Here is a 25,727-nt window from a genome sequence, read left to right on the forward strand (position 1 = left end):
TTTAGAAATGAGTTATTTTCACTATCTAAAAAGTTCTAATTCTAAGAATTTTCATCAATTTTAACTGATATTGACTAATTGAATAATGCATTTCCAATGGAAAAATTTGTCCACTTCTCTGTTTTAAGAAATTACTTAGTTAGACTCAGTTTCACAGATTTTTTTCAAATTTCAAGGAGTAGGTAATTCTGATGATAAAGTTTGCAACACATACTAGAAAAAAAGAAAACAGGGCCTCCCCTGGTGGCGCAGGCGGTTGAACACCGTGCTGTGAAGCTGTCCGCAGCCTCTTCAGCACCAGTTCCATTCCGTCCAGCCAGCAAGGGTCCCATATGTTGAGGCAGACCTCTCCTGTCTCACCCGCTGCTCCCCTCAGCAGTGTATTTCAGTCATTCTGCCTGTTCTGCTCCCTTCTCTGTCTCTGGTGAATCCTCTCGCCCTCCCACTCATCTGGCCTGTACCCTGGTTCTTGTATAAATAAATAAATAAATCTTTAAAAAAAAAAAGAATTAAAAAAAAGAAAACATTTTTTTTTTCAAAGCCAATACAACACTGACACTAAATTTGACAAAGATAGCAGAAATATCTCATATATTAATATTTTTTAAATCCAAAATTTTGGTATTTGTAAGTTTTTACTAGAATTGGTAAATTTTTCTTAGTGCACACTGGCTTTTTATTTTATTCTTAATTTTTTAATACTGGCTCACTGTTACTAAAGCATTTGAGGGGACACTAATGTCGAATGTTCCCAAAACTTCTGAAGATTTTTCTAACCCTTTTCTAATAAGTTTTTGAAATAGAAATTTCAATAAATATTAGTTATAGTCTAGATATTAATTAGCATGATTTATGTTACAAATACTCGTTATAAGAAATTTTATACTTGATAAATAATGTGCTTGTAATCTTTTTGTACCTATTTCTTATATTTATTTTAATGATTGGTTTGGTTTTGCTTTCATAATACTAGATTTTGGTGTGTGCCTTTGGTTTTTTAGATTCCGTAAAATGAATAAGCGCCTGGTTCCCAGAAGACCCCTGAGTGCCTCTTTGGGTCAACTTAATGAAGTGGGCCTGCCTTCAGCAGCTATACTTCCAGATGAAGGTGCAGTGGATCTGCCTAACAGAAAACCCCCTGCTCTGCCAAATGGAATTGTATCAGCAGGGAACACAGTAACAAAGCTGATTCCACGAGGGACAGACACCAACTACGATTCTAGTCTGAAACCAGGAAAGATAGATCACCTGAGCAGTAGTGCCCCTGGATCCCCTCCTGACCTGTACGTCATTTTTCCTCTTATTTGTTCTTCTTTATGAAAAAAGTAGAGAAGGAAAAAATAATCATTGTCTTGTTTTTTAAAAAAGACTCTGGTGATTTTCTTTTCTTTTTCCTATACTATCTTTTTAAGAAATAATTAGCATAGATGAAAGAAGATCCAAGTTTGCACACTTTATAGAAGAAATGACAATTAAAAGAAATATGTTTACTTAATTGTTGCTGTTTTTTACTTTAACATTTTGCATTCATTAGAAGTATTTTGGAAACCTTAAACTTGACTTTCAGAATCTTATGTCCCTAGGCTAGAACCTGTCCCCAAGAGTATTTCTGCCTTACCTGTGAATCCACATCCTGTACCTCCAAGGGGACCAGCAGACCTTCCACCTATGCCTGTCACCAAACCACCTCAGATGGTATCACGAGGCTCTCAGTTATATCCAGCTCAGCAGGCAGATGTTTATTATCAGGATCCTCGCGGAGCTGCTCCACCATTTGAACCAGCACCTTATCATCAGGGTAATACTCTTTCATTTTATGTCACTCACTTTTCTTAGGACTTAAGAGAATTATCTGAGTCGTCTCCTACTAAAAACTTCTTTTAATACTTTGGTAAAAGCATTTTATAAGCAACTAAATAGTATGAAAAAAGATGAAGTAGCAAAACTATAAAAAGCAAATAATCTACTAAAAATTATATATTAAATATGTTCACATATTTATGGAAATAAATCAGCCAAGTAGATAGTGGAAATTGCCTGTGTAAGGTAGTATGTATCTTCCTGACCAAAATTTTCTTTAAGCATTAAAAAAAAGAAATGAATATTATAATGGCTATAAATTATTTTTATTCCCATCAGATTTTACTGATATGCCATATATAAGTTTGAGACACAACTTCACACATCAGCATATACACATGCTTCACTTGCCCTCTACCAAAGTTCCAGTGCCCATACACTAACTTAACCCTGTGTTACACAAACACACACCATTGATAACCATAGTTTCCACAGATTATGTTATTTTTGTGTCTTGCTAGTTTGTTTTCTTTATTTATAATCCACAAATGAGAGAAACCATCTGATACTTGTCTTTCATTTTCTGACTTTGCTTATTAGCACAATAATCTCAAGATCTATCCATTTTGTCCCAAAAGTCAGTGTAGCTGAGTAGCATTCTACTGACCCTGTATACCAAAATATCGTTACCCAGTAGTGCATTTAGGTTGATTTCCATATCTTGGCTATTGTAAATAATGCTTCTATAAACATCAGAACCCATAAATCCTCTTGTGTTAGTGTTTCCATATTCTTGGAAAAATATGTATGAGTGGTATTGCTGTATCAAATGGCATTTCTCTAAGAAATCTCCTTAACATTTTTCATTGATTGCACCAATTTACATTCCCACCAACAGTGAATTAGTGTTCCTTTTTCTCCACACCCTTCTCAACCAACACTTGTTTGTTGTAGGCCATTCTCACAATGTGAGATAACATCTCATTGTAGTTTTGCTTTTTAGTTCCCTTACAATAATGATGTTGACCATAAATAAATGGATTGCAAAATTGAGAGTGTAGAGTCTGAAGGATTAAGGAGACTATATGATAGGTATGGAGAATGAAGGAAAGGAGATGACCGAGATTTCATATATACAATCAAAAAACAAAAACAAAAAACCCCACTTTTTTTAAACTAAAGTATTAGATCTCTGTCAAAGACAGAATAGTGTTATTTTTTAAACTGGGATAGATTAAAGGTGCTCTCCAGTTCTTTAAGACTGTCCTAATTTTGAATCACAAATGCCTTCTGTAGTTAAAAGTGTAGCTTAAAATTGATAATGACATTATTGATACATGTAAAAATATCATTAAAGTTGATTTATAGCCTCTTTTAGACCATCCAATAAGGAGAAACTAACTGCTTTTGCTGAGATAATCTTAAGTACACTGTCAGTCAGAGTTTGATTATAGATAACAGAAATCATTCTAGCTCTGCAAAGCATCAAGAGTTTTAATACAGGGTATTTAGGTATTTTACACAATGAGTACTGGAGAAGCAGGCTTACGTTAGACCTCTAGGAATGAGTCCCAATACTGACCAAAGAAAACACATTTGTCAGTGAATAAGTAGTAGAAATAGGAATGTCTTAATTGCCAGCCCCAAGACCAGATCATTTTAAGTATCAGCCTGGAAATTGAGAAACTACTGCTACAATTATTGCTTCAAGAACTCTAAAGTTAGGCAGTATCTATGGGTCTGCCCAGCAGAGTGGTCCCTTTGTGCACCATATCTCTTTCCAGTTAACTAAATTTCACATTCAAAACTCATTCAAGAATGATTTATGGGACCCCCAAAGAAATGCAGTTTACTCTCCAGTGTTTACATTGCAATAGTCAATGTATTGAGACACCACTCTACTATGATAGATTATAGGCAGATTTGTTGTTTTCAATGATTTTTAGGGATAATTTTTGCTTGTTATTTTTCATAAAGCTACATAAAAAGGGGGGAACATCTAAAGGAATGAGTGGATTGTTAATTATTGTTAAAAATTGAGTATTGAAATATTTGGAAAGGAAAAGTCTTACTTAGGAAATTAGATTGGCTTATTATTGCTTTTGGTTCCTCTTTTATATTGTACAGGCATGTACTATACTCCACCACCACAATGTGTGTCCCGCTTTGTCCGACCTCCACCATCTGCACCTGAACCTGGTCCTCCCTACTTGGATCATTATCCACCCTACCTCCAAGATCGTGTAGTAAATTCTCAGTATGGCACACAGCCACAACAATACCCACCTATGTACCCTCCACACTATGATGGCCGTCGACTATACCCTGCTCAGTCTTATGGGAGAGAGGAAATTTTCCGAGAAAGTCCTATTCCCATTGAAATTCCAGCTGCAGCAGTACCGTCCTATGTACCAGAATCCAGAGAAAGATATCAACAAATGGATGGTTACTATCCAGTGGCTCCTCATCCAACTCAGATCAGACCATACATGAGAGTATGCTGTATTTTTGTCTTATTACATAGATACAAGTAGATAGTTGCTTACAGTGATTTTTTTTTAAAACTTTTTTTGCAATGGTAATAATCCTGATCAATTCTTTTTTGAATAAGAAAAATTACTGTTTTTTTTTCCTCCTTCATAAATTGGGTAGGTTTGTTGTTGTTGTTGTTGTTTTTTTTTAAGTTAAACTCATTAAAGGGGAAAAAGTTTTCTATCCTGTTAGTTTGTGAACTTCAGATAGTTTTATTAACATTTTTAGATCTATTTGAAAATTAATGGTCTCTGGTCAAGAAAAGGATATTTAAACTTAGCTCTTAGGAATTTCTGAAAGGTTTTTTTAGATTTTTGTTCTGCCTTGTTTTGTTTTATTAAAAGTCTTGGGATTACCAAATGTTAGGACTGGTATACAAGCTGCTGCTTATTTAAAGTAGGTGCTGAATGAATTAATGTATTCCATAATTCTTTTTCAATTTTAATCTTTGCATTTTTAGGAGCCTTCTTATAGCCGGTTTCCTCCTCCTCCGCAGCCCCATCCTAGCCTAGATGAGCTGCATCGCAGACGGAAAGAAATAATGGCCCAGCTAGAGGAAAGAAAGGTCATTTCTCCACCTCCTTTTGCACCATCACCAACATTACCTCCTACCTTCCATCAGGAGGAAGTAAGTACTTCATTTTTTGTCTCATTTAAGTTTTTTTCTTTATATCGGTGGGTTGTTATATACTGTTTAAGTAATCTTTGCCAATTCCCAAGGTTATGAAGATATTTTCGTGTTTTTTTCCTAAAGGTGTTATTGTTTATTCACATTTGGGTCTACTGTTCATCTAGATTTTATTTTTATATATAGTGTATTAGTAGTCAAGATCTATTTTTCTTCCCAAAGGATTTTATTGATCCAGCACCATTTAATGAAAACACCATCCTTTCCCCAATGCCTAACAGTCACCTTTATCATAGTCAGGTGACTATATATATATATTTTTGGACTCTTTTCTGTTTCATTGGTATTTTTCTCTATCCTTGTACCAGTTCCACATTGTCTTAGTAATTTTATAATGTGTGTTGATATGTGGTGTGGTGTGTGTTTTCCTATATGTCTCCTTTCAAGATTACGTTTGCTGTTCTTGATATTTGGAATTTCCAAACACATTTTAGATTCAGTATGTTGATTTCTACAAAAATATCTGCTGTAATTTTTATTAGCATTGTACTGAATTCTGAATCTGTGCTTACTCAGTATGATAACCACTAGTCAGTCATGTGGCTGTTGAGCACTTTAAAATGTGACTTGTGTGAATTTAGGTGCACGCTAATATTAAATATGTACTAGATCTGAAGATTTACTATCCCCCAAAAGAAAACCATTTCACTAATATTTTTCTATTAATTACATGTTGAAATGATAATACTTTGTATGTATTAGATTAATAATACCTATTGTTGAAATTAATTTCAGATGTTTATATTTTTTAATGTGATTGTCTGAATTTTTTATTTTGTAAGGGAATAGTCTTCCTTTAAGAATTTCACTTTTTTGTTTGCTAGGAGTCCCTCAAGCAATCTGGTAGAAGCTCATGAGCTCTTCTCAGAATAATGATTTTTTTTTTTTTCTTAAAATGTATTTATTTATGCATACAAGAACTGCTGAGGTACAAGCCAGAGGTGTTTGTGTGTGTGTGTGGGGGTGGGGATTTGCCAGAGACAAAGTGGGGAACAGAACAGGCAGATTGACTGAAATACACTGCTGAGGGGAGCAGCAGGCGAGTCAGGGGAGGTCTGCTGTGCCATGTGGGTCATCTCCCTGGCCAGGGATGGAACTCATGCTACAGTGGCTGTGGATAGCTTCATAGTGCTGCATCTCAACCCCTTGCGCCACCAGGGAGGCCCTCAGAATAATGATTTTAAATGTACAAAATACATGTGATTACAGCAGAAGTAAATATTATTGAGCAAGTGATCAAAATAAAACTATATTGATGATGTAGTAACATATAACCTTAGTTCTATTATTGCATTAACAAGATAATCTGTTAGCCAAATTAAGGTTGTTATTTTTTTCTTATCTCAGAACTCAGCCCCAGCCTTCAATCCCATACAGTATTTGTTGTTAAGATTTCATTTAATTTTAATTTTGGGGGTTACATTATTGCTCCTAGGTATGTGCACATCTTCCATTCACCCTTCATCAAACCTCCTAGGCCTATACCCCATTTGCCTCCCTTCCCCTTCTTTCCTCAGTTCCCTTTGGTAACCTATTATATTCTTTCACTGAATTCAAGATTTATTCCTACTGTACTTTGCCTGTGTATATTTTTTTGTTTATAGTCCACATAATACCTGTTTTTTACTTTTGGGCTAATTTTACTTAACATAATCATTTCAAGGTCCATCCATTTTGTCCCAAATGCCACTATGTTATCTTTGTTCACAGTTAGGAAGGATGGTGTTAAAGTTGATTCAAAGAATAGGAGAGACAAGCTATATATAGGTAGTGAAAGTCAGTGGAAAAAACCCATAGCACTGAGGTAAAGTTGTTTGGAAAATCTGACTAATATACTACAAGGCAGTTTAATTATAATGGCAGGTGAGGGGGTAATCTTTGCATTTCTACAAGATAATACTAATTATCATGAATGAATGTTTTGATGTCTGTGGGGTCAGTCTGTAGTGTTCATTTTTCCATTTCTGTCATAGTAATATTTTTTTTCTTGGTCAGTCTTGCTAGAGATTTATCAATTTTGTCTTTTTAAAAAGTCAGTTTTTGCTCTGTTGATCTTTATTTTGAATTGTTAATTGTTCATACCCCTTCAGCTATAATTATGCATATATATTTTTTAAAGATTTATTTTTTTATGCCTATAAGAACTGGGGTATAGGCCAGAGATGCTGGGGGGTGAGAGGATTCACCAGAGACAGAGTGGGGAGCAGCACAGGCAGATCTACTGAAATACAGTGCTGAGGGGAGCAGCCGGCGAGACAGGAGAGGTCTGCTGCGCTGTGTGGGTTAGCTCCCTGGCCTGGGATCTAACTCATGCTTCAGTGACTGCAGATAGCTTCATAATGCTGAAATTTAATCCCTTGGGCCTCCAGGAAGGCACTGGACTGTTACGATTTTAGTAAAAATACAGTAGACCTAGACTAGCTATTTGTCTGTTATATAATTTAAAAACTCATCCTGAGAAAAGAACATTACATATCTTATCCTTTTCATTTCATTGGATCAGTCTGAGGAGCAAAAGTTATTTCAAGATACGAATTATTGCTAGTAAAGAGATTTCACTAGAAAAGTTTATATATGTACAATAAAGAACATTTAGAATTAACTTTAGTTTTTAATACTCATGTTTGCCAGGAATGTTACTGAAAGAAACATAGTTAACTATAAAAATATGACCTGTTACATATTTAAGTGTTGACTTTATCTTGTGAAGAAGAGGAGGGGAAACATACAAAAAATTCTAGCTTCATTCCTTGAAAGATACTGAGATACTTCTTTTTAATCCTTTTGTTAACAAAGCATAAAGGTTAAACATCATCCTTGTTTTATATTTTTCATAACCTACAAAAATCTGCTTATGACAGAAAACCATCAGGTTGTTTCAGCATGATGTTCTAAGAAATTCATTGTCTTGTTACTCATAAAACCATTTTTTATTTTGTTTCCCTTTTTTTCCCCATCTGTAGTTTTTGGATGAAGACTTGAAGGTAGCTGGAAAATACAAAGGAAATGATTATAGCCAGTACTCCCCTTGGTCATGTGACACCATCGGCTCCTACATTGGAACCAAAGATGCAAAACCCAAAGATGTTGTGGCGGCAGGGAGTGTGGAAATGATGGTAGGTATAATAACTTAGCCAAATTATTTTTTTAATTTAGAAATAAAAATCTTAATACTTACCTAAACAAAGAAAAACAGATGTTTCTGTGGAGCCAGTATTTACCCAACAATTGTGTAAAACAAAATTAAATGATTTTACATAATTAATCAAGATCTTGAATTTCTTCTCCAAAAAAAGTATAGGTCTTACAACTCTGAAGTTTTTTTTTTTTTTTTAAAGATTTATTTTTATTTATTTATTTATTTTTTGTTTTATTTATTTATTTATTTATTTATACAAGCACTGGGTACAGTCAGAAGCGCGGGAGGGTGAGAGAATTCACCAGAGACAGAGCGGGGAGCAGAGCAGGCAGAAGGACCGAAGCACACTGCTGAGGGGAGCAGCGGGCGGCAGGAGAGGTCTGCGCGCCATGTGGGACCCTCCTCTGGTGGCCGGGGAGCAGCCGGGGATCGAACCGGTGCTGCAGAGGCCGCAGGCAGCTTCGCAACCCAGCGCTCAACCGCTGAGCCACAGGGGAGGCCCACAACTCTGAAGTTTAAACAACTAAGTTGAATCTAGTGAACAACAGTAGTGCTTGAGCCAGAATTACTTCTTAGTTTCAAGTGGGCTGTGGTATACTGAAATGCATTATGCTTATGCTGTTTTGTTTTTTAACAAAATATAATGTAGTATCAGTTTATCTAAATACCCAAACGTAAAATATATCACTCTTTAATCTTCATGCTTCGTTAGTTTTGTTCTTTTATTTTTTTTTTAATTTATTTATACAAGAATCAGGATACAGGCCAGATGTGCAGGAGGGTGAGAGGATTCACCAAAGACAGGAGAGGTCTGCTCACCATGTGGGTATCTCCACGGCCGGCAGGGATCAAACTGGCACTGCAGAGGCTGAGGACAGCTTCACAGCGCTGCACTCAACTGCCTGTACCACCAGGGAGGCCCAGTTCTCGTTCTTTCAAAACTTTTTAAAAAGTACATTTGTTTATAGCATTGATGTACAATATGTATGTTTCAGGGGCATAGATTCGCACTTCTGCAAGTGTGTGTACATACATCGTGTGTACCATCAAAATACAAAAAATCTGGGCTTCCCCTGTTGGCGCAGTGGTTGAGTGCTGGATTGTGAAGCTGCCCGCAGTGTCTGCAGTGACGGTTGGATCCCTCACCACAGGCGAGGGTCCCACGCAGTGTGACAGACCTCTCCTGCCGAGCCTGCTGCTCCCCTCTCAGCAGTGTATTTCGTCAGTCTGCCTGTTCTGTTCCCCACTCTCGCTCTGGTGAATTCTCTCACTCTCCTGCACTTCTGACTGTACCCAGTGCTTCTATAAATAAATAAATCTTTAAAAAAACACACACATACAAAAAATCTCTTTTATTTAAAAAATCTCTTTTTTTAAAGAAATAAAACTCCAGAAGTAATTAAATAGTCCTATATATTACCTCCCTAATTTCATTTTATTCCCAACCTCTTTTACTAGAGATATTCTCTATCCTGAATTGAGAGTTTACCATTATCATGGATTTTATACTATTACTAAACAATTTTGTTTGCATGTTTTTATACCTTAAATGTATTTAAACTTGTATTTTTATACATTCTTATTTTTGAAAGCTATACACATTTATATCTGTAGTCAAGTTAATTCATTTTAGCTGCTTTTAGCAGATGCCATTGTATGATAACTGATATCATGCAATAAATATATATATAAAAGATTACTTTTCCTGTTGATGGACATTTTTGGTCCTTTACTGTTATGCACAGTACTACAGTGAACATTTATTCTTATGTGTATGTCTCCTTGAGCACATGCATGAAAGTTATGATTAGTGGTGATATTGTGTTTAAAGGTAAGACCAGGGGCCTCCCTAGTGGCACAAGGGGTTAAGACACAACCTATGAAGCTATCTGCAGCCACTGCAGCGTACGTTTGATCTCTGGCCAGGGAGGTGACCCACATGGCGAAGCATAACTCTCCTGTCTGGCCCGCTACTCCCCTCAGCAGTATGTTTCTGTCAATCTGCCTGTTCTGTTCCCCACTTTGTCTCTGGTGAATCCTCTCACCCCCACCTCCCCTCACACACACCTCTGGCCTGTACCCCAGGTCTTACATGCATAAATGAATAAATCTATAAAAAAAAAATAAAAGTTAAGACCATTTGCCCTTATTAACTCTTACGGAGGTTCCCTAATTTTTATGTGCACACACACATACACACACATGTTTTACCAATTTGGGTAACAGAAAAAGATGATTTGGATGCTCACAAATAAATGAAGTGGTAATGCAGCATAAATATGCTTAGATGTCAACTAAAAGAGAGAGAGGAAGAAAGATACAGAGGAGAAGGAAAAGGCAAGCCAATCTTTTTTATGGTAGTATTAGAGAAACATCACAACAAATATTAGCAAAATAAAAGTTATTCCCTTATGTCAGTAAATAATAAAAATGTTTGCTAACCTAACCTAGATATAATTGGAAATCTCCTAAATGAGTGATTGGAATCTAGCCCAGTGTTTCTCAAAAGGTAATGTACATCTAAATTACCTAGGGGTCTGGGCCTCCTTGGTGGCACAGGGGTTAAAGTCTCAGCACTATCAAGCTATCTCCAGCTACTGCAACATAAGTGTGATCCTGGCCAGGGAGATAACCCACAAATGGCACAGCAGACTGTCCTGTGTCCCTCATTGGTCCCCTCAGCAGTGTATTTCAGTAGATCTACCTCTTTTGCTCCCCACTCTCTTTGGTGAATCCTCCTCCCCAACCCCCCACTTCCACACACACACACACACCTCTGCCCTCCTCCACACACACACACACACCCCTCCTCTGCCCTCCACCCCAGATCTTGAATGTATAAATAAATAAAATGAATTGCTCTAAAAAATACAAATTACCTAGGGATCTTTTAAAATGCTAGATCTAATTTAGTAAGACTAGGATTGGAAATGAGATTCTACATTCCTGGTAAGTTCCAAAACGATTCTTAGACTACTGGTTCTTGGAATATACTTTTAAGTATCAAGGCTCTAGCAACTAGATTTCTGATTAGATTTTCATTTATATTTATCTTGATATGTGTTTGTTTCTGATAGGAATCACTTTGAACAATCTGTTGATCTTTACATTTTTAAACAGTTTTCTAACTAGTGAGTTTTGAAATTGTGCGACTCATGACAAGCCTATTTTCAAAGAAATGAATTAGAATAACATAGAATTTAAATTTAAGAATGTATTTCACATAGTGGGGGGGTAAATATTTGTCATGAATTTTTATAGGTATATACTGGGTTATTATGCAAAATATATTTCTTATAATGAAGGGTGATCGGAAGATTAAAAGTAATGTTTTATATGACACCTAAAGGCAAATTAAGAATTTTAGTTTTACCAATAAGAATATGATACTCTTTCTTAGCCTTATTACAGAACTAGAGAAAATTATGTTAGAGATCTAAGTTTGGAGTGGATTTCTAATTTTACTTTTTATCAGAATGTGGAAAGTAAGGGAATGAGAGACCAACGACTGGATCTTCAGAGAAGAGCAGCAGAAACCAGTGATGATGACCTCATCCCATTTGGAGATCGACCAACAGTATCTCGGTTTGGTGCCATCTCTCGAACTTCCAAAACAATCTATCAGGGTGCTGGCCCAGTGCAAGCCATAGCACCTCAGGGAGCGCCCACAAAATCTATTAACATTTCAGGTAAGTATCTCAGAGGTAGATACTTCTAGAGGCCTCATATCCATGACTCTCAGAACCACCCCTTCACACAGTTTGTTGTTATTGCTTTCTGTAATCTTCCAGAGTTTATAATCTTTAAACTTCTCTAGGGAATTATTGTTGTAAAAAGGTAATTATAACCCAGGAAATTGTAGGGATGGATAGAAGCTAAAATTCAAATGTCTGTATGTGAAACAGCTTTTGTTTCTCTTTTTTATAAATAGGTTTATTTTATTAAAATAGTATATTTTTATTTTTAAAATTTTCAGACAAAATAAGACTGATGTTTCAGTGGGGGAATAAAAACATCAACACCCTCTTACCATTTTGGTTGACATCTTTTTAGATAACTGTGTACACAGTGTGCCTATGCCTCTTAGATTACAGGTGCCTTAAAAGAAGAATTACATCTTCTGTAAATCTGTGAATTATATCATGCCATGGTAAATTACTGTCTTACAGATTATAGTCCATATGGAACCCATGGTGGCTGGGGAGGCTCTCCATATTCACCTCATCAAAACATACCTTCTCAGGGACACTTCAGTGAGAGGTATGAGTCATTCTTTTTACTTAAACAAACCTTTAAAAATTATTTAGTTTTTCTTGTTTTTTTCTGGTAAATATTTTAAAATATAAAAATTTAAATTTATTCCATGTTTTCTTCCCCACCCAAGGGAGAGAATATCCATATCAGAAGTGGCCAGTCATGGAAAACCCCTCCCATCTGCTGAGAGGGAACAGCTACGACTAGAATTGCAGCAACTAAATCATCAAATTAGCCAACAGACCCAGTTACGTGGGCTAGAGGTATCAGCTTATAGCAATTTTTTCATTCCTATTTTGTGAGGGTTCTCAAATTTTACTATTTTTTAAAAATATTTATTTTTATACAAGAACTGGGGTACAGGTCAGAGGCATGGGAGGGTCAGAGGATTCACCAGAGACAGAGTGGGGAGCAGAACAGGCAGACGGACTGAAAGCACTGCTGAGGGGAGCAGCGGGCGAGACAGGAGAGGTCTGCCATGCCATGTGGGAATCTCCCTGACCGGCCAGGAATTGAACCCGTGCTGCAGAGGCTGCGGACAATTTCATAGAGCAGCGCTCACCCCACTGTGCCACTGGGGAGGCTCTCAAAGAGATTTTAAAGAGAGAAACTTAGGAACTATGAACACAATGGTCTTTCTTAGGAATTAGTATAGGTGTCCATTCTTCAAGAAAGAATGAAACTTTAAGTACTAAAATTCAGTTTTGAGAATAGAAAACTGATTAAAATTCCCCTGCTGGAGGTAATATTTTCTAATGGTGCATTTAAGTTTTAGGGGTACAGTTTTTAATGAACAAATGCTTGGAGTTTAAGATTTTATAGAAATTTTGCTTATTTCTTTTTTATAATTTAAAAATACTTCTCTTATTTGCTTTAATCCTCAGCATTTTATAAATTTTTAAAAAGTAGACGCTTAAAACTTTGGAAAAAAAGCTTATGTATACTAATTCCTTTCATTAATATAGTTCTTTCATTTTATAAATTACTATCGTATATATTATTTGACATACCTACGCTCTCCCCTCCATCCCCCTTATTTGAACCAATGTAACTGACAGGTAGCTTAGACTGGTACTGCTGCCACATAAGGAAAGCTAGATATGTTCATATTATCCTTTACATGGAACCTATTCTTTGAATATGGAAAACTGCAGCTATTGCAGCTGCTCCCTTTTGGAGAGAAAGATACTGTTAGAATGTTAGCTTTTACCAAGATGATTAGGAAGGCATTACTTTGGAGGAAAAAGATCTTACTTGTACTTATATTTTTATTAGGAAGACCAATCAGTATGACATTGTTTTCTGTAATACGTCTGGCCTAATCAGTAAGGTTTAAAAAATTTTAAATCCATGTAATACAGTCACTCATATTTTGTTTCCTTTATTTGCACTGGTCCAAAACTTCTTGATGATTCCTCTTGTATGTCCATCTTTAGTTCATTAACTTTTGAAAATTCTGGACTTTAACTCCATAAAGCATTGTACCTTAATTGCTAATTCATGAATTTTCATCTTGGTTGAAATTTCTAGACATGTTTTCTATCCTAGAAGAGTATCAGCATCATTTATTTGGAAGCTTGCTATAGATTTAACTCATTGTGGTTTAAGTCCTTGCCATTACAGAGGTTTCATTGAAATAAATTACAGATTTTACTTCAGAGTACAATAAAGCAACATGGGGAAAGATCCACATTTATAATTGACTTCTCTTTTAAATAAGAAAAAAATAAGAGTGTGCTATATCTAAGAGTAAATTACTATTCAATAAGTTTAAATCTTGTATATTTTTCTTTTATTATTCAAGTGATACTTAGTGCTTTATAATTGCTTTTTTGTTTTGTTTTGTTTTGTTTTTACAAATACCTGAGTGATAAGCTTATTAAGACTGTGGTCTGGAATTGGAACAGGTCTACCTCTGCATGGTGTGAACTGTGTTGAGTTGTATATGTGCTTGGCTTTATGCACTAGGCTGTTAGTAATAGACTGGTGTTGCAGAGGGAGGCAAACACCTTGGCAAGCCAGCCACAGCCCCCACCACCACCTCCAAAATGGCCTGGAATGATCTCAAGTGAGCAGTTGAGCTTGGAACTACATCAGGTGGAAAGGGAAATCGGGAAGAGAACCCGTGAACTGAGTATGGTGAGTGTTATGGTGGGAAAAGAAAAGGAAAACTTCTGTGTAGATATGTCATGAAACGCATCATTCTAGAATTCTAGAATCACATAAGGCTCTCCAGTGAGTTGAGTGATTCTCATTTTCATGAAGATAAGCTATCATCTTGTTTTATTATTTTATATAAGACCAGTGCTCAAAGAATTGACCCATTCCACCCACTTTGTTTTATTATTTTATTGTAATTACTCCATTCCATTTTGGCTTGAGTGTATGTCTTAGAATTCTGCATTGCACAATTACAAAAATCTTATAGGGAAAACAGATAGTCAGAAGTCATTAAATTTATATTAAACATACTGGAAATGCAGAAAAGATGATTTTGTGATAAATACCATCATGTTCTGTAAAGATGTTACCAAATAACATTATCGTTTTCATAGCCCTTAAGCTGATGACTTATTTTTTGTTTTGAATGAGAAGCAAACCATCCGTTGTTTCCTTTGGAATTGTATTGATAGATAAGCTTAGGGTTTGCTTCATAATGGATGAACATTCATGTCAATACATTTGAATCTTAGAGGGTTGAGTCATTCCCTCATCCCACCCTCAGATGCATGGTGGTTGACTTTTCCGTCAGTTTCACGTTCTTTCTACCAAATAGATAGGATATTTAGTTTTCCTGCTTTCAATAAGTATAGTTATTATGTAATTAATAATTATTATATTTTAGTAATTAAATTTATATCAAACATACTTATATTGTTATAAATATTTATAAATGTTTATAAATAATTATTTTTTTTGAATTTTTTTAAGGTTTATTTTATTTATTAATTGATTGATTTATACAAGCACTGGGTACAGTCAGAAGCACGGGAGGGTGAGAGAATTCACCAGAGTCAGAGCAGGGAGCAGAGCAGGCAGTAGGACCGAAGTACACTGCTGAGGGGAGTAGCGGGCAGCAGGAGAGGTCTGCGCGCCATGTGGGACCCTCCTCCGGTGTCCGGGGAGCAGCCGGGGATCGAACCGGCGCTGCAGAGGCTGCGGGCAGCTTCGCAACCCAGCGCTCGACTGCTGCGCAACCGGGGAGGCCCTAAATAATTATATTTTAACTTTTCTAAATCATCAGGGTTTTTTCTGTGAAATTTTTCCATGTTTTCCATGTTCTGTGTTTTCTGTGAAATTTTTATCATTTCTAGATTATCCATGATTTACAGATTATCCTTTTTTTAAAAAAAAAGATTGGTTTTATTTATGCATCCAAGAACTGGGGTATAGACCGGATATATTGGGGAGGGGGAATGAGAGGATTCACCAGAGACAGAGTGGGGAGCAGAGCAGGTGGACTGAATGAAATTCACTGCTAAGGGGAGCAGCAGGCAAGACAGGAGAGGTCTGCTGCGCCATGTGGGTTAGCTCCCTGGCCGGGGATTGAACTTGTGCTGCTGTGGCTGCCAATAGCTCATTGTGCTGAGACTTAGTCCCTTGTGCCACCAGGGAGGCTCTAGTCATTATTTTGTATTATCTACCTTTGATCTCTCTTCCACCAGCACCATTAAGTAGAAGATAATTGCATTAATTCCTTTTGTTTCAAAGGAGAACCAGTGTTCTCTGGATATGAAAAGCAAATTGAATACAAGTAAGCAAGCAGAAAATGGACAACCAGAACCACAAAATAAGGTTCCACCTGAGGACCTTACATTCAGGTAAATAATGTCTTTCATAGTCTTATATATTCTAGTCATGACAAAAATATATATATGATTTGCATTTAAAAATGTCATTCTGAATGCATTGAGATGTGAATATTTCTGTATAAATTAAGGAGTTATAAACCTTATTTTAGAATAGATTCAAGGTTGAATCTGTTAACAATGAAGTTTTGTGGTTCCATTTGCTTCCCTGGTTTTTAAACTTACTTAAAACAAATGTTAACCTTTGAATGCATACCTTTCCATTTATTTAAAAGTGGGCATTTAGCCTCTTTCAGATCTACCCACTACTCTGTCCCCTGGTTTTCAATTAGTTTGTACCATATTAACTAATATTTTATGTGTGTGAGAAGGAAACAGATCAGCTGCTATAAATAACCTTACCATAAACAATATTGCAGTTAGTCCTTTGTTTGTACTTCTTTATTTTCTTGGGGTATTTTGAGACTGATGCATAGCTGCGAGTTGTCATCCTGGTTATAAATAATCATTTCTAATACCCTGTTGCTTCAGACATAACTTTTGATTGTTAATCCATGTACTGTCCAGGATTCAAAATTGCTTTTTATACTAGTAAAACTGCTCAAGCAGGAGTCAATACTTTTTCTTAAAAGCCAGTTGTATTTTAAATTATGGGTCTTACAGTCTCTGTTGAAAATCTCAATTCTGTTATTGTAGTGTGAAAGTTGCCATAAGCAATATGTAAATAATGAGGATGGCTGTGTTTCAGTAAAACTATTTGCAAAAAATAGGAAGTTCACCAGCCTTAATTTGCCAGCCTCTGTGCTAGCACATGGGGGTAGGGTTCTAAATTAAAGTTTGAAAGCCATTCACATATTTTTCCACACTGCTAAAAGACAGGCCATGCCCATTTTTTCTACTGAATAATCATTTTTCATCTCTCTCCTTTTGAAAAAATCTAACTTTTTTTTTTTATGTTAACAGTGATATGCCGAATGGATCAGCTTTGACACAAGAGAATATCAGCCTCTTATCAAACAAGACCAGTTCTCTGAACCTGTCAGAGGACCCTGAGGGAGGAGGGGACAACAATGACTCTCAGAGATCAGGAGTTACACCCAGTTCTGCCCCCTAAAGTAGGAAGAATTCTACGTTTACCTTTTGCCCGTAATCAATTTGTGGGGCATAGGGGTAGGAGAACGGATAACTTCTGAACGTTTTTCTCTGAGAATGATCAGAGAAATCCAGGAAAAGCACCCGGAGGCAATGTGCACAAACACCACTACTAAAAACAAACCCTGCACATAGTTCATATTAATGCATTTTTTAATTTAAAAAAGGAAAGAAAAAGAAAATTAGCAGTATCTGCAAGCAATTCAGATTAAATTTGTTTTTGTTCTGTGAATGAACTTTATTTTAATAACTTTGGACGCCTTGGATCCAGGGCTTTAAAAAAAAAAAAGATATTATATATACACTCTGTTTGATTAATTGTATGATCTTAATGAAGTAGGTTTTTCTTGTATTTTGGTATTATTACATACCCAGTGTATAATTCCTTACCCTAAACCTTTCCAACTCTCACAACCCTTTAAATTAAAATAGACAAAAAGCACCAGTCTTTCTGGAAATTCTATGGTGCTTGAGAAACAGATACAGTAATAGACTAGTTATTAGAAAATGTGCAGCAAACCAATCTTTCTGAGACTGTGGAAGCCATAAATTTTTTTCCACCTTTCTGGATCACTAGTTTCATGTGTAGGCATGTTTTTCTTATGACACTAATAAAAATTTTGTTTTTATTTTCAATTTCTCAGAGAGGCAATTACCAATTTTTGAAGTTCTTATTTCCATATTATGGATCCTTTTTCTTTTTCAATGTAATCAGAAAGCTGGATCGATGTTTGGATTGTTTAATTGTATTTAAATGGACTTTTAAGAATGAACTGTGATATATAAGCACTGAAAATACATGGTTGATGTATTATCTATATTGAACTGATAGTTGGAAATTTGGAGCTATGCTTTTTGAAACTAAAAACTTTTGTTGAAATCATAAACCTTTAAAAATTAGGATAATCAACCATGTTTTAAAGCTGCAACAGTTTACTTGAACTTAAAATGAAGAAAGAGCCGTATTATTTCAGTGGATAAGTTTTTTCTCTCAGAACTCAAACATAAAATTTATAAGCTGGAGCCCCTAACTTTGACAGAGATATGGTAACTATGAACTGTCTGGATCTTTAAGGGCAGTTTACAAATTAATCAGTTAACTGCCATTCAAAATCACTAGCACATATATAGCAAGTACCTAGAAGTCACTTTTGATAGACTGAGCTTTACAATACTGAAAACATTATGAAAATGTCAAAAAGATAAGGATGAATTTTTATTATTTAGTTCTGCTGCACATATTCTGATGCCACGTGTCTATTCTGAACTAAGACCCTATTAAAAATGTTTAGTGGGGATTATTTGGTGTAGTCACCCTCCCATCCCTCTGTTGCCTGATTTTTAAGAAATTTTCCCTTTCTGGAGTATACTACTAATTCAGAAAGCACTGGTTATGTAATAAGTTACTGCATTGCTTTGGTTGGGTAAAAGCAAGAATTTATGTTTTCTTGTTTCTTATTTTCTTAACCCTTAACTCCTGCTGAGGTCATAACAACCTCATTCTAAGCTCAGTGTCCATCATACTGTTAACTGAAACAAATGGGGGGAGGGGGGGTAATACAGTCCTGCCATTGCCTACCAGTAGGAGAGTCCAAACAGAACACTCTTTTGAGTAGCGATTATTTAATTTGCCCAGTCAAGGCACCGTGTTTATATACTATTTCACATTGAATTTGATTATGCCCTACAGACCTGGCTGGTCAAGGATTTGATATACACATATTGGCTTGGGATTCGAGCTTTCTTTTTTATTTAAATAAAAATTTATATATATTATATATATACAGATATACATAGCTATATCTGTATATATATTGGGTATGTTTTAAGGATTTTTTCGCATGAGTGCAGCTGTTGCCATAAAATGACTGATTGGGAGGTAGAAGCACTGAATGAAGATGAGGCATTTTTTTCAGTTGATAATTTTTTCTTTTCACATTTTTTTTGAAAAAATACACTTGCTTTTTTGCCTTTTTCTTTTTTGCTTAAAACCCTTTTACATTTATTATTTAAGTGTTTATTATTTTGTGGGAGAAGGAGAGAAACTTTCATATGTCTGAGAGTCCCAAGATGTTTTATTTTTCCATAAACCATTAAAGGCAACACTCCTGCCCCTTTTATAGGCAGATTTAGGCAGACCTTATTTCTCCTTTGGACAAGTAAGATAATTCTTCAATTTTAGAAGCAGTTACTTCAGTTTGGAATTCAAGGGAATTTATGGGTATTGATTTTGTTGAAGTTCAGAATAAAAGTAAAATTTCATTTGAGTATATTGAAACCCCCAATACCTGAACTTCTGTTATTCTTTTCTTTGAAATAGTCTCATTCTTGCCTTCACCATTTTAATTTTGTGAGCTAGACAGGAACAGGGATTAATTTATACAGTATCCCTATTCTGAGTTAAACCAGAAAAGCCATTGTGAGTTGATCAAAATCGTTTCTTTCACCATTTAAGGTATTTTCAATTAAGGGGGATAAAACTCTTAAATTGTAGCCTTAATTCTAGCTGTACTTCTCTTAAAAGAGATCTGGATGGGTAGAAAAGCAGAAGAATGGTATACTCTTCCATTGTGCCTATAACTACCTATCTTAAATTGGTCATTTTGCCTTACCTCATGGAAATCCTTACAACTTCCCCTAGTGCTCACCAGCAGTTTTAGGAATTCAATAAAACCTCCAGAGGTGGGGGGAGGGGAGTGTGGTTTTTTTTTTTTTTTTCTGTGATATGATTTGTAATGTGATGGGCCTATAAGGGTAAATAACATGTTTGGGCAAAACTTCTTGACTCTTTAATTCTTCAAAATTTGTGAAAAACATTGATTTTTCTGGCTTTTAAATTGTATCCCTTTAAGAGATAAGAGATGAAACTAATCAGATAGGAAATACGATTTTTTTTTTTAATTTTTTTGCTTTCTACTTATTAAAGTATTTCTTCTGAAGATAACTTTGTTTTTCACTGAATTCAAAAGCAAGACTTGGACATCTCAGATGAACATGACAGTTCTGAAAAGGTTTAGGGTAGGAGTAATAAACATTATATTCACTCTTGTTTACATAACATCACCAGGATTTTGTTATAGCCAGGAATATATAAACACTTTGACTTACTCTTTTTTCAAGATCTCTGGAAAAGGAGAACTGAGAATAAGACTCTAGATTCAACTTTTTGATTTATGTAGTTCTTTTGCCTTACTTATAGATACTGTCACAAAATAAGTACAATAGCTACCCTATCTTGGGTAATTTACAGAAGCTAAAGTGACCAAAGATGCATTCCTTGTTACTTTTTTAGTTAAAAGAAGTTAATTATAGCCTAAGTTTCTAGTAGTAGTATTCAAATGATGGACATTATAATGCCAGCTTCAAATAGTCAGCTACTCAGCGTCTATAAAAGTGTATTTGGTATAGCATTAATGTGGCTGATTCCTTTCTCCCATCTTATTTCCCTTCCCCTCTCCTAGTCTTCCCTATATATTTATTCTTTTGCTTAAAGGACATGAAATTGGTATGATTCTCATTTACCACCCTACATAGGTAACCCCATCAGAATGTCCATAGGTCTTTAGAGTTGGAGCGCAAAGTTTTGTTTCCTGGTCCTTTTCTATCTTGCAAATTCCCCTTTTGACTCACCCATTGCCCTCCCCAATCTGCAACAGTGACAGTTTGCTGCCTCAAAACAGAGCATTCAAATGAATTCGCTTAGCCAATAACTTCTATGAAGTTGCCTTTTCTAATGGTGTTATTACTCAGTGATGCACAAATGTGGTATTTGCCCTACTGGTAGGCAAACAAAGGTCTGGTTAAGAATGGTAACCTGCTGTTTTCTTTAAAGGAGAGCCAAAGACTTGTGCTTTACTCTGTTTTGGTTTGGGGGGGAAGTAGTGTCCACTTCGATTGAGAAACCTTTTTGTATTTGTGAGTTGATGTACTATGTAGGTAGATTTATCTAAAGTTAACTGTAACAGTTAGCTGGCCTTATAAAATGTAAAAGTAATGAAAATTCATTTTCTCTAAAGCAGTGAATGTCATTTTTTATAATTCTATGAAAAGTTCTTCCTCCCCTTTTTTCTGGAGATACCGTGTATATTTGTTTTTTAACTTGTGCCTAAAGGACAGTCTACCTATTGTCAAGCCATAGGACTTTAGTAGAATTCATGAGCATGTGACTGGTGAGAAACAATTAGAGTTTTGTGAGTACATGTTAGATTATAACAAATTTGGGGGGAAAAATAGACTATTTTCCCTGAAGAGAATTGGGTTCCTATTACTTACATATAAAATGTTGATGAATGGAAGTCTTAACATCTGTTTTCTACTTTCTTTTTGTTCATCTTAAAGAATTAACTAAAGGTTTCAAATATTAAATCTGTCTGTAAACAAAGTACCTGGAATGATATTTAAAAGAAAAGCTCAATTACTTTTTAGGAGAAATTAATAATCTGCCTGGGAATTAACTGCAGTGTTTAGATTTTTCCCTTTAAAGAATCCAACTGTATTTATATTTTTGGATGGTTATAGTGTTGCAAGAGATTCTCTTCCCTGAAAAATGTGCCCATCCTTTCAGATAAAAATTAGAGCTACTAAACTGAAGCAGATTTCACTTTCAACATTAGGGATTAAAGAAGAAAGCAATCTACTGTCACTTTACCTGAGTGCCCATTCTGCTGGTCCACATTCATACCTTTCTACCTTGGACAGCTTTGGCTTTTATATTTATTTGTTGCTTCAATTCAGCTTTAAGAAATTTTCCTGCTGACATAACTTATTGGAATGTTTAGGTGGATTGCAGTTAAAATATATATATATTTTTTTTTTAAATTCTTAATTCAGTTTTTCTGAGCCACTTGGGGGGGGAAAAACCTTTTTGTCAAAGTTACTATTGATCGTAGTAAATAAGATTTGGTTTTTAAGATTTTATTTGACTGCTAAAGATATTTTCACATATAATAGATTCTAACTGATATATAATACTAGCGATAGTGTTAATAAAGAATAGGAAGCTGCTACCATCAGGAAGAAGTAATGCTTTTTAATAATAAATGTGTTCCCAATAGGTGGATTTTCAATACTGCACTGAACAAAGTGGGTACAGAGCCCTTAATAATCCTGTTGTGATAAAGGGACTTACCTCACACTGGAATCCTTGTTTTCAGAAACTCTTGATTTTTCAGCCAAACACTGAATTTTCCTAAACTGTATTACTGAGCAAAAATCCCTAGAATAGTAACCTTTATTTTCACAAGAAAATATGGCACAGTTACCTAAGAGAGAAAACCGAAAATAAACCTCAAGACAATATTGTATCCAAAATGTGTATTTAGAAAAATAAAATCCTGTGGAGTTGTTATTCTAATGTATATTATATACTAGATAAGGTGACTTGTTTTCCTGTATTAAGGTCTCACTGTTTATGGTTATTTTGTTTTATTTTTAAATGCTAAGTAGACAGAGCTCACAAGTCTTTGGCATCCCTTCTAGGTTGTACACTTAGAGTCATCTTATAACTGGAAACTGTCAGGTGGCCCCTCACCCCTATCCCAGCTGGTAAATGAAAGGGTCAAGAAAAGGATGGAAACAAGCTATAGGATGGATTTTTTTTTTTTTGGTCTGATTTTTAAAAATCATTAATTTATGTAATCTGCCTTCACTTGATTGGCTGCCATTCTCACAGTAGCTGAATGACCACATAAAATAATTCTCATTTAAAGGCATTTTAAGATTTTGCTTATTGTTTTTACATCTTCTATTCAACTAAGACACTGTCCTGAGAGCTACTTTTTTTCTCATTTTATTGCCTAAGTTTTCATTATCATTCCCCCTTTCATCCTCTCCTCTTTTTCCCACCTTCTATTAATAAGAATAACATGGAAAAAAATACTTGCTTCATTTTATGCATTGATCTATAACCCTCAGTACCTTACTTTATGATTAACCTATGACTTTTTGGACTAAGAGCATTGAAAAAACTTAAAGATAACGAACAAAACCTTTTACTCACTTAAACATTTTCCAGTTGTGAGATTCCTCTTTGTGTGTGTGGTCTCTTCCTTCCCCTTGTTACCCCTGCTACCCCTTTCCCCTGACTATGGTCAATTTGGTCTTTAGGCTCATAACAGTCTCCCCGAGACATTTCTGCAGTCATTATCACCTTTTTGGGTGGATTTTGTTTTGTTTTGTTTTGTTTTTAAAAAATAACTTTTTAACATTAATGCATATTTGCTTGGGATAGAGCTTGTGTAATTTACCAATCGTATTGATTGTATGTGATTGTGCCCTGCAGAGGTATATTTAACAAGACAAAGATAATCTAGGTTAATAAAGGAGCCCATGAGATTTGAGTCAGGTTATAAATGACTTCATGAAATCATTTGCAGGTTTGGATAGTGAGAATTTTTATCTCCTATTCTTATAAGTCAGTGCTAGACAAAATACCATTTTTTAAAGTTTTCTTGCATTCCTATTTTTTTCCTTGTCTCAGCTCCCTGATTTTTATTGTCTGCTTCTACCTACCTATTCAGAAATAAAAATATTGAGCCTTAGAGTGATAGTTTGTTTTAATTGCTGAAGTTTGTGAAACTTTACTTTTTCTTAGTATTTCCAACTTTAAAATAAAAGTGAAGACTGATAAGTAATGGGTTGGAATTTCACAAGCTGTGAATAATTCCCTAGTATCTGGCAAACTGTGAAATCTTATTTGAAGACTTTATCTCCACAAGGTTCTTCTGGAATAGAAAAAAGAGCTCTTTTTGAAATGGACCGTTTTCTTCTCTTTTTAAATCTATTTATACTTCTAATTTTTAAACAGCCTTTAAAGCAATTGAGTGGGGAAAAAGCAATAGTAGTAGGAAAATGTTTAGGGCAGCAGAACTCAATCTATTGAATAAGTACATATTTCTCTTGTTTCAGGTTTTTGAGAAGATTTAGGGCCATCTTTTTCAACTTTGTATTATTTGTGTGCATGTTGTTTATATCAAAGATGCCACGTTTTCTTAAAAAGCTATTTCCTTTATTACCGTGGAAACTGACTCAGCCTCATGTTGCTCCTAACTAGTGTTTAAAGCTCCCATGAGTTGCAGATAAAAGGATTATTTGAGCAAGTAGGAGGAGGTGTGATTCACCTTTTGGTTTGTAAATATATGAAAGTCTCTACAAGGTCTTTATCTGCTTTCTGTCAGCATTTATATTAAATGATAAATTAATGAGGAGAAGCGTGTAGTCTTTTTTTGTAAATGAATCTGTGCTATCTTATCCTAATCTTGGGGTTAATTCTCTTATACCTTTTAAATGGAGTGTTTGTCATCTTTTAAGTAAAAAATAGAAAAGTAGATAATGTGCACAAGCAAGGAATTTTGCCCAAGCTTAAATACACTACAGTCCAATAAGTTCATTTGTTTTAGAGTGATTGTATGGTAGGAGTAAAGGTAATAAGAGATGCCAGGGTCAGTGTTCAATAAGACTGCCTGGCTAGCATCCAAAATCCTGGTTTTTTGGTTCTCTTAAAACCAGAACTTCTTTATGCTTAAGTGGCATGGTTTTATTCTGGACCCTTATCTGGTACAAAATGTATTTTCTTTCCATTCTTAATTACTGAAATCTCCACCCTTTAGCCACTCATTGCAGTTAGAGGAAAATGTAGGTTTTGTTTTTTCTTAGAGACCACTGTAACTTACCTTAGTTAACAACTCAATGGCATGAAGAAGAAAAAGGTGGGGGGGGGAGGAAACTACTATCAACTAAAAGAAACGTAAGAAATTATAAAAAAAATCAAATGTAGACTTTAGTTGGATCCTAATTCCAAAAACCGAATATATGAAGATATTTTCTACATAATTAGGGAAATCTAAGTATTGGTTATTGGATAATATCAAGAAACGGCTTTTTGGTGTTTGGTGTGATGGTAACAACGTGGTTATATAAGAAAATGTATAACTGACAATGATTGGAGATTTCTTTAAAATAACTAAATATTTCAAAAAGAAAAATACAGTACACATTACCAGTGAAGATTTATATTCCTCTTACCAACAAAAGTTCAGAGGGTGTGGTGACAGAAACCACTACAACTACCCTCAAATGTTATGAAAACCCAGAGTGGTAATTCAAAAACCAGACATGCCATCTTGACCACTTACCTGTCCTGCTAAGTAGCAATGGAGCATTTTTTTTAACCCTTAGATGGAGATTTACAAATGATTGTCAATTTGTTATTTTGTGTGCATTTGTACTTCAATTACAGCAACCAGCTATTTTGCTATGATCCGTTTAAATCCCTCTGCTTTCCAGCATGCTGACTCAGTTAATGACTGCCACTCTTACTTGGAACATCAAGACATCAAAAGTGAACTTTCAACTA

General features: G+C 35.2%; 1 protein-coding gene across 3 annotated transcripts in view; it reads left to right on the plus strand.

The window, feature by feature from the left end:
- The window catches only part of RC3H1 (ring finger and CCCH-type domains 1), a 72,795-nt gene extending 48,028 nt beyond the window's left edge, over window positions 1–24,767 (plus strand). The window contains exons 10-20 of one of the 3 annotated variants that reach the window (XM_037506440.2): window positions 1,002–1,283; window positions 1,584–1,798; window positions 3,928–4,295; window positions 4,793–4,960; window positions 7,984–8,136; window positions 11,635–11,848; window positions 12,329–12,419; window positions 12,544–12,676; window positions 14,382–14,552; window positions 16,125–16,234; window positions 17,186–24,767. In XM_037506440.2, the coding sequence (XP_037362337.1) occupies window positions 1,002–1,283; window positions 1,584–1,798; window positions 3,928–4,295; window positions 4,793–4,960; window positions 7,984–8,136; window positions 11,635–11,848; window positions 12,329–12,419; window positions 12,544–12,676; window positions 14,382–14,552; window positions 16,125–16,234; window positions 17,186–17,336 (2,056 nt within the window). In that variant the 3' untranslated portion in view covers window positions 17,337–24,767. The remainder of the gene's footprint in view (window positions 1–1,001; window positions 1,284–1,583; window positions 1,799–3,927; window positions 4,296–4,792; window positions 4,961–7,983; window positions 8,137–11,634; window positions 11,849–12,328; window positions 12,420–12,543; window positions 12,677–14,381; window positions 14,553–16,124; window positions 16,235–17,185) is intronic. The other 2 variants (XM_037506439.2, XM_037506441.2) reach the window with 2 other exon arrangements.
- Window positions 24,768–25,727: the final 960 nt, after the last annotated feature.

The sequence above is a fragment of the Talpa occidentalis genome, unplaced genomic scaffold (genome assembly GCF_014898055.3).
Source record: "Talpa occidentalis isolate TD23 unplaced genomic scaffold, MPIMG_talOcc4v2.1 talOcc4.12, whole genome shotgun sequence".
Taxonomy (NCBI): Eukaryota; Metazoa; Chordata; class Mammalia; order Eulipotyphla; family Talpidae; genus Talpa; species Talpa occidentalis.